Source organism: Borostomias antarcticus, assembly GCF_949987555.1.
Source record: "Borostomias antarcticus genome assembly, chromosome: 3".
In the NCBI taxonomy this organism is placed as follows: domain Eukaryota; kingdom Metazoa; phylum Chordata; class Actinopteri; order Stomiiformes; family Stomiidae; genus Borostomias; species Borostomias antarcticus.
The window spans coordinates 12,788,254-12,798,386 of NC_140236.1; the positions used below are offsets into that span (position 1 = coordinate 12,788,254).

Genomic DNA, 10,133 nt, shown 5'->3' on the forward strand with positions numbered 1-10,133 from the left:
TTAATCGGGTTTGCTGGGTGTAATTGCACCCTATGAGAGTTGATACAGTATTACTGGGAAGCATATTGATCTTCTGGTCATATGAATAAGAGCTCATAACCTAATGCACACAGACACAACGGAGCCTGTGCTCTCAAATATTTCTTGACTCTCAGATCATTCTCAGGTTGAGCTTTCATGCTGGGCTGGACATATTTTTTATTAGAGCCTGGTTTATTCTAATTGTGCCTTAGCAAGCACGCAACGTCAGGGAGACATTCAGATTATGTCTTAATAATGTCTGTTGGTCCAGAACCCCATTTGTACGTCTGCTGGACTCCTCAATATTTGAACGTTTGGCTTGGACCCCTCTAAGACGTCTGTGGACGTGCAGAACAGGTTCAATATCTGAACGTGTAAAAAAAGCTCATTCTGGCTCCTAATTGGATGTCTTTGGACGTCTGAAAAAGACATCTAAAAGACGTCTTTTAGACGTGTCTTTGCTCAGTGGGATTATATCAAATCACTTATTTCATATGAGATTCTTGGCTTCTGCCTGAAACAGTTATTCAATAATTGAAAGCATTGATTTCCGATTTAAAACAGACGCACATACAAACAGATGAAGCATACAGATTTTAGTATGAATGAAATATGAGTCGATATATTTAACATCTCCATTTCTCTCTGTCTCTCTCTCGTTCTCTCTCTCTTTCTCTGTATCTCTCTCCTCTCTGTGCTCATTTATCTCTCTGTCTCTCTGTTCTCTTTACAGTTCATCGCTGGCCACCCTGTGTGTTCCTCCGCCCTCCAGCGTGTGGAACTCCTCTCTCCTGCGTCCGCCCCTCATCCCGCCTGAAAGCTGCAGGTCCCATCCCCCACCAGCATGACAGTTGCTACGGGTGACCCGGCCGATGAGGCGGCCGCCCACCCGGGCGACCCGTATGACCCGGAGCCCGACCACGAGTGCTGCGAGAGGGTGGTCATCAACATCTCGGGCTTACGCTTCGAAACCCAGCTCAAGACCCTCTCCCAGTTCCCCGAGACCCTGCTGGGAGACCCTAAAAAGAGGATGAGGTACTTCGACCCTCTCAGGAACGAGTACTTCTTCGACCGGAACCGGCCCAGTTTTGACGCCATCCTCTACTATTACCAGTCTGGAGGGCGGCTGCGTCGGCCCGTGAACGTGACACTGGACATATTCTCAGAAGAGATCCGCTTTTATGAACTCGGAGAGGAGGCTATTGAGATGTTTCGGGAGGACGAGGGCTTCATAAAGGAAGAGGAGCGGCCTCTGCCTGAGAACGAGTTCCAGCGGCAGGTGTGGCTCCTGTTCGAATACCCGGAGAGCTCGGGTCCCGCGCGTATCATCGCCATCATCTCCGTCATGGTCATCCTCATCTCCATCGTCAGCTTCTGCCTGGAGACTCTGCCTGTCTTCCGCAACGACGAGGAGGAGATGCACAAGGTGTACCAGCCCTTCTCCAACTCCACCTCCTCCTACACCTCCACGTACTTCACCGACCCCTTCTTCATCCTGGAGACGCTCTGCATCATCTGGTTCTCCTTCGAGTTCTTGGTGAGGTTCTTCGCTTGTCCCAGCAAAGCGGGGTTCTTTGGAAACATCATGAACATTATTGACATTGTGGCGATTATTCCCTATTTCATCACCCTGGGTACGGAGCTGGCGGAGAGGCCAGAGGACGGACAGGCGGGCCAGCAGGCCATGTCGCTGGCCATCCTGCGCGTCATCCGTCTGGTGCGGGTGTTCCGCATCTTCAAGCTGTCCCGTCACTCCAAGGGGCTCCAGATCTTGGGCCAGACTCTGAAGGCCAGCATGAGGGAACTGGGGCTGCTCATCTTCTTCCTCTTCATCGGAGTCATCCTCTTCTCCAGCGCCGTGTACTTCGCCGAAGCCGACGAGGCCGACTCCCAGTTCAGCAGCATCCCAGAGGCCTTCTGGTGGGCCGTGGTTTCCATGACCACCGTGGGCTATGGCGACATGGTCCCAACCACCATCGGCGGGAAGATCGTGGGCTCCCTGTGCGCCATCGCCGGCGTGCTGACCATCGCCCTGCCCGTGCCTGTCATCGTCTCCAACTTCAACTACTTTTACCACCGCGAGACGGAGGGCGAGGAGCAGGCGCAGTACCTGAACGTCCCCAGCGTGCCGAAGGTGGACTCGGCTGAGGACCTGAAGAAGAGCGGGCGCGACGGCAGCGGCTCCACCCTCAGCAAGTCGGACTACATGGAGATCCAGGAGGCGGTGAACCACAGTGCAGAGGACTTCCTCCGCCCGGAGAGCATCAAGACGGGCAACTGCACCCTGGCCAACACCAACTATGTCAACATCACCAAGATGCGCACGGACGTATAACCTGGCTGGGCAGGGGCACACACACCTTGGCTGGGATGTGGAGGGACACTGGGGAGGGGGGATGACATGACCTCCTCCTGTTTGTGCCTGGATGGCGTGGAGCCCAAATGCGGGAGTCCACAGCAGTTTCGTGATGCTGAGCTTGGAGTAGAGGACCAACAGAGAAGACTTAAAATCCTCCACCTCTCATAGACCGATCCGACCCTCCCTGTCCTACAACCACTGTTCCTCTACCTGGTTAGGATGTTTTTCAGTGTCTGCATGGAGTTAGTCTTAACTGTGTGACCGTTTCATTAGTTGTCCTGCTCGCAACAGTAGTCAAATAGTAGCCTAAAGCCAGTTATAACCAATATAAAGAGCATAGAGGGACTAATGATTACTAATATCCCGACTCCCCCTTCCTGGTTGAACTGCTCCGGGAGGAAGTTACAGTACCTGTTAACACTGATCCAGGGCCTGTGTAAGCTCCTCTAACATTAAAAATGAAGAGGAAAAAAAAACAGTGAAAAACAACACCACAAGCTAGGTTCAGGACAAACGTCATCCCATGACTCTCAAAACTGCCAACATGGAGAGATGCTGCTCCCTGACCATCGTCTCCCCTGTGAGAGGGAGAGGAAGGAGAGAGGGAGGACAGAGAGTGGGAGTTTGTCCGCTTGACTTTACGGTTACTTCCAGCTGGCATATGGCTCAAAATGGCCCCTTAAAAAGGACCTGGGGATAGTCGCATTCTACCCATAGATACTACAACCAATGGGCCTACAGACAGCCAACTATGTATCTACTAAGAGATTCAGAGGACAACACAGCCCTCCCCCTCCCTCCCTCCCTCCCTGTGGGAGGCTGGTGGTCTCCCTCTCAAAGCAGAGCGAATGTTGCTTTATTTATTAATGTGTATACATTTTTCCCCTTTGGTCCAAGTTTGAATGTGTGGTCCCCAGGGGGTGGAATGTATGTTCGTTTCATGGGGCGGAGCTCCTGTATCTGTGTAAAAGGGGGGCGACACCAACGTGGATAGGGTGGGGGAATGACACTGTTAGTTTGTGGTGGGTGAGTGCCTATTTCTCGCCCATTTCTCCACATACTGCACTCTCCCCTCTAGAAATGTCTCTATCCAACACCAAGTCTCATTCCAGTAGTGTCCCATTCCTCGCCACTGCCCAGCTGTCACTGTCCTAGCAATCTACTTCATAGCATTCCATGTATGTAGTGATAGACTGCCAGAGTTTGACTTCATGACCAAGCAGTAGTTCTATAAGCAGTATAGGGAGAGAGGAGAGCAGGTCTTAAAAGACTATCTTTTTTGTCGTCAATTTGGTTCTAAGCTCAAAAACGTTTATGCACTAGTATGTACTTAATCTGTACTAAAGGCACATTTCTCAAACATATCTTACATGTCCATTCTACCATTTTCAGGAGTGTTATTACTAGCTATACAGTAGGTTGATTGTTAGCTAAATGTTTTTTCGGATTTCACAAGGCTAATGCCTTACCTTAATCTTAGTTGGCTGACAGTTAATTGAGTTAAATTAGTTGTCGATCACCTGAGCAATACCAGCATGATAGGCTATAAAACAAGCTAAATGGCTATAAGCTCACATCAATTCTGCAGTATGGCTGTTAGCTTAGCTCAATAGCCTGCTGCTAATATTTGACAGCTAGTCATCAGTGAATGTGACTGCTAAAGCCCGGTGCACATGTTAGACAGGTAATTAACAAAAAAATGGATTCTGTTTAACACTCCAACTGACAAATATATGGTTGCCACAAGACATCAATAAACCCCCATCAGTATATTACCGTACAAGCGGTTTGTTTCTGTCCTCAGGGGCAACGTCAAAAATGACATTGCCTCAGTCCGTCTTCAGAACAAATTGACAACAAAAACACATTTGTTTTCTTTAAATGACAATTTATTAGGATGTGATTTGGTGAAATCAGCCAGTTGCTAGCTCACCTACAGGTCACCAAAGACAAATTGACTGCCACTCGACTTACCTTGCATTGTAAAAGCGATTTTTTTTAATTCTGTACTGTAGTCATTTTTGTATATGTCCTATTGTATAGGGATTCATTTCTTGGTGCATTTTGCCCTTGATATAATGCTGGACAACATGTGAATGATATAATGCTGGACATGTGAATGGCACCTGTGTAAAAATGTTTCATTCATCAGCTTTTTCTCAAATAGGAGCTACTCTACTGCTCTAGTGCTGCATGAACTATGAAATATTCCTTGTAGCATGCCTATGGTCTTGATGGTAGGCCTACTTAAAAAGCAAATCTAGTTATAAGTATTCCTAATTCTAAATTTTTCTCTGTGAGATATTACTGCTATGTGCAATATGTAAGAGACAAGTGTCTGCCGTTTTAGAGGTTGATGACGTTAGCCATGCGTCTGCACTTCTCTGAGGTGTCCATTAGGAGACAGTAAAGACAGTAAGTCACAGGTCATGCTGAACGAGTGTCCATGAGAAGGTTGTCTGTCCTCTCAGCGAGAGGGGAAGGAGACGGAGAGGGGGAGGAGTGGTAGGAGGCTGAGATGAGGGGGAGGAGTGGTAGGAGGTGTGCGAGGAAGAAGATTGTCCTATCAGCAAGACGGGGAGGAGTGGCAGGAGTCGTGAGAGGGAGAGGGTGAATGAGAAAGGGAACAGGGAGTTTGGGAGTTGAAGGAGGTATAATTGGAGAAAAAGGCAGGGGACTGCCAGGAAAGAAACGAGTGAAAGGAGTAAAAGTGGAGCTAGGATAAGGGCTTGGTGCAGATTGGTTCTGGTCCGAGAGAGTGGAGCTAGGATAAGGGCTTGTTGGAGGTCTAGTTCTAGTCCATTATTCAGTCCATTACTTAGAATCCTCTGCCTGAACTCCTGTAAGACTGGTTACTTCTATATTCAGGCCCCCAAATGGGCTCCATACCACAGAAATTGACTCTGCCTGAGAACTCTCGCTCACTCTGTTACAAAAAAGCACTGACCTAACCTACCAAACTTTTACAGAAGCACAACAACCGAGGTCTGTACCACTGCCAACCCAGGGGGCGACTAGCTTCTAACTCTCAAGGTCAAGTCTCTTTTTGCACAGCCGGTTGCGGCGTAATGTGCAAGGGTGTGTCTGAGTGCCCTTCTCTGTCTGAGATGTGGATCTCCAGTCCCCAGGAGGACTGGGTGTGGGAAATTATGTGTGTGTGTGTGTGTGTGTGTGTGTGTGTTTGTTTGTGTGTGTGTGTGTGTGATAAAGTTTTTTGATAGCCGTGGTTGGATAGAGTAGCTCTTAGAGACCACCATCGTTAAAGCACTGCCCCCCACCGTCTACAGGGCAAACCGTGCCAGGGAGCCAGGGCCTCAGAACACTCTGTTCCAACCCAGCAAACTGCTACAGACTGTGTCGGGGAAAGGGCTTCCCTGGTTAGACATGCAGGGTGCTGACACACACTGTCTGTCTGGGACAATGACAACCTTCTCCTTGGACTCCATGTCATTCCAAACCCCTCTGATCCTTAGAGCTTCAGCTAAATGGAGTGAGTTTATCTGTAAGTAAAATTGGGGAGTGGTGGGGAGGTAGAAATAAGAAAGGAATGAAGGAAGGGAAATCTAACATCACCTATACCCTCCATCTCACGTTACACCTGTGATCCAACATGAACTATACCCTCCATTTCACCTTACACCTGTGTTACTCCAACATAAACTATACCCTCCATCTCATATCCACACCTCCTCGTATGTCTGCACGTGTGCAAGCGTGCATGTCTGTGTATAAATGTGCGTCTCTCTGTCTATGCGGGTGCATGTATGTGTTTCATGTGTTCACATTCTCCAGAAGGTGTGTATGTGTATGTATGTACTGTATGTGTGTGTGTCTGAGTTTGTGTGTGTGTGTGTGTGTGTGTGCACCTGCGTGTATGTGAGGCCCCGACAGCTCCAGCAGAATTACGATCAACTTTTTTCCTGTGGGATTAGAGAGAAGACAAAGGACCAGGTCATCTCCGACCCGCCTCCCAAAGCTGAAACTCACCTGTGGAGATGACGCTAAGACAGACAAGGACCAATCAAAATACCAGAGGACAAAAAAAACACATCTTCAGTCATTGTTTTACCTCCCGAAACAACACAAGAAATCATGAAGGATGCTGTCACACACACACACACACACACACACACACACACACACACACACACACACACACACACACACACACACACACACACACACATACCTTGGACTCTTGTACAACCTTCTGCTAGGTGCTTTCTCTTCATCCTCATTATGTAATCTTGTCACTTTTATCAGTAGAGACAAAAAGTGTCTGAACTAAGAGGCCCAAAACTCTACTGACTCTCAAACCCACAGTAGGTGGGTGAGGAACACTCGTAGCCATGTGACGACGTATCCAAGAGTACGGCTGCTTTCATTGATGTCTTAAAAAACAAGCTTCAGCTTTAAATATATATATATATATATATATATATATATATATATATATAAAAAAGACAAAAAAAAACAGCTTCTGCCTTCTACAGATTCCCTTGTAGCAGGGATTCCCAATGTATCCTTTTTTAAATTTAACTTCTAAAAATAAACTAGCCTAGTATTGTGGGTCATCTCTGAGGTTTTATCCACAAAGCACAAGGGATGGAGAAGGATAGCCAGGAAGGAGCCGTGCATGCTGGGAATCCTGCTGGCCTTGTCGTTGATACAGATCAGAGGAGAACTGAGCTGTGTTCTTTTTGGTCCTGTTTTTTTGTGTGCGTTTGCTCTCTGAATGTCATCTCAGGCGCGCCTTTGAGCCTCACAGTGTAGGAGCTATGCTGTAACTTATGTGCATGCACGCGCGCACACACACACACACACACACCAGCCTTGTTTCAAGGAGATTTTATCGATCTATGAAGTGCCCTGTTAAACCACCTATTTACTCTCTTTTCTTCTCTCTGCTTTTCTCCCTCTCTCTCTCTGCTCCCATCCATCTCTCTCTCCCTCCCTCTCTCTCTGCTCCCATCTCTCTCTCTCTCTCCCTCCATCTCTCTCTGCTCCCATCTCTTTCTCTCTCTCCCTCTCTCTCTGCTCCCATCTCTCTCTCTTTCTCTCCATGTATCTCTCTTTCTCTAATTTCTCAGTCTAATCCATATCTTTTATCCCAGCCTGGGGGAACAATGAGACTCAGCCATGTGTTTGTGTGTGTTGTGTTTGTAGAAGCAAAATGTGCATGCCCTGTGTGTGTGTGTGTGTGTGTGTGTGTGTGTGTGTGTGTGTGTGTGTGTGTGTGTGCACGCTTATGTATGTGCGTGATGGTGGTGGTGTGGTGGTGGTGTGTGTGTGTGTGTCTGTCTGTGTATGTGTGTGTGTCTGTGTATGTGCGTGTGTGGTAGTGTGTGCACGTGTGAGTGACACAACTCCTTCACTGTCTGGTCTTGGTGGCCTACCCTCAGATATCTGTACAAAGCCAATGTTTTTTTCTACCATAGAACATGAAAAAAAAGATCACAAATAAACTGTGCTTACTTTGAGGACCTCGGGAACTGAATGCTTGTCATGCACTTTACAAGGACTGTAAAAGGATACACTGATTTAAAGATACAATCTATTGATGAGAGATATGGCCTGGAGGCAAAATACATGAATAATCCTTCCAAATGACTATATCTGTAATAAAGAAGTACTATGAATTATGATGGTGTTCATGATAATAACAGTAATAATATAATTATGATAACCTCAATCCACCGTCTTATGTGTCTTTCTCATGTCAAGGTTTTTGTCTGTGCGGAGTTGGGTTTGGGGCTTTACTGGGTCAAGTAAGAAAACGGCAGTATGTTAACATGTTTCTATAGGCATTTTAGGGTACATGTTTATTGTTTACTTTATTTTATGTATTTATTTTACAAAATGTTTATTGTGTTATCCCAGTGGGTCATTAGAAGTCTGTCCAGCTCTAACAGAACAATGATTTATGAATGAAGAAGCTCTTTTGGAGGACATGTTCTGTTTTTAGGAGCTCTTACATGAAAACAAACAAGGCTGTGCAAACGAGAGACAGAAGGAGAGAGAGAAGGAGAGAGGGGACACCATGAGGGAGATAGAGAGAGGCAAGGAGAGAGAGAGGGAAAGAGAAGGAAAGAGAGAGAGGGAATGAGAGTGAGAAGGGCGAAGATGCCATCTGAGAGCTTTTTTTCTCCTGCTGCTGGGCATCTCTGAGCCATTACTGTTAAGAGGGGAGAGAACCATAAGCCTGCGAGTCCTGCTTCTTCTCCCGCTCCCAAAGTGAATCAAATGGTCTCTGGTTTCCTGAGAAAGCAACCCGGCCTATTTATAACCAGTGTGGTACGGAGAGAGAGAGGGGGGGGGGCAAGAGAGGGGGAGACAGAAAGAGAAAGGGTGAAATGGAGCGAGGGAATGAGAGGAGACTGGAGAGTGAGAGAAAGGGAGTGCCAGGAGAACACAAAGACTGAGGCTTGGAGAGATGACAGAGAGGAGGGATTTGAACAAACACACTCCTTCAGGTGGACAAATAGCTCTTTACCTCTGGTCACGGATACAGCCGGCCATGTACAAATGCCACTGCTGTGGTTTTGCTGTGTCAGTGGCTCCCTTAAAGCTGCAGGCGAAAATCTCTCTCTCTCTTTCTTTCTCAATTCAATATCAAGACTCAAGATCTATTTACTGTATTGCCATGTATATGGTTCACACATACTAGGAATTTGACTAGGGTTAAGGCATAAACTGTTGCAGATGACACAGGACAGGACAGTGCAAATACAGGTGCAAGACAGGACAGTGCAAATACATGCAAGTGCAAGAAGTACAAAAAACAGTGAAGCCAGGGTTCAGCTTTGTTTCTTATACAGCAAAATCAAATAATATATAAGATAGTCAATTCAATCAAAATAATCAATGTATATAAGATGATGAATTAAAAATAATCACAATACAAATAGGTGAAGTGAATCCCCCCTCTCCTTTTCTCTTCTCCCTTTCTTCTGTTTTGTTGTATCTCACTTTGCATTCCCCAATGTCCCTGCCAGAGTACCTTCCCTTCCTCTACCTCTCCCTTCCCTCTCTCTCTACCTCTCCCCTCCCTCCCTCCCTCCCCTACTTCTCCCCTCCCTCTCTACCTCTCCCCTCCCTGTCTCTCTACCTCTCCAATCTCTCTCTCTCTACCTCTCCCCTCCCTCTCTCTCTTTACCTCTCCCCTCTCTCTACCTCCCTCCCTCCCTCTCCCCTCCCTCTCTCTCTCTCTCTACCTCTCCCCTCCCTCCCTCCTCTCTCCATCTCTTCTACTTTATTTTTGTGTGCATATGTGTGTTTGTTTGTGTGTATGTGTGTGTGTGGTGTGCATGCATGGGTGTGTATTAGTGATAGAATTAGCCTCCTTCTGCTGTTCTCCACTGACTGTTGTTCCGGTAGAGGACTGGAACACTTGGGGGGGGGGGGGGGCTTCAAGACAGCTGATGGGTATTGATCCAGTGATGCTGTTTGATTAGAGGGGTGTTAAGATGAGGCTTGGCTTTAGACTAGACGGTGTTGGATGTGGAGGGGTGGCCTGCTGCTTTTGCTCAGCATTATACAGTAGGTTGTATATATTCTGTGTTTTAAGCATACCGGTATACCGGTAACTAGAAAGTACATTTCCTGGAGAAAATGTGAGGTGGGCTAGCTGCTGCAGCTGTATGTAACAGCTACTGCTAGAACTACTATGGACCGGGCAATCTCCATGCACCCACCGGCGAAGACTGCATCTCTAGCCCACTCAGAGGCTGAGTTGTGGGGCCCGTGGCGTGAA

The 10,133-nt window shown here is 47.2% G+C and overlaps 1 protein-coding gene across 1 annotated transcript; it reads left to right on the forward strand.

The window, feature by feature from the left end:
• Positions 1 to 865: 865 nt before the first annotated feature.
• On the forward strand, positions 866 to 2,356 carry LOC311329860 (potassium voltage-gated channel subfamily A member 2-like; the record flags this gene model as incomplete). Its single annotated transcript, XM_084461798.1, has 1 exon — positions 866 to 2,356. The coding sequence occupies one exon, from the start codon at positions 866 to 868 to the stop codon at positions 2,354 to 2,356; it is 1,491 nt and encodes a 496-aa protein (XP_084317924.1).
• Positions 2,357 to 10,133: the final 7,777 nt, after the last annotated feature.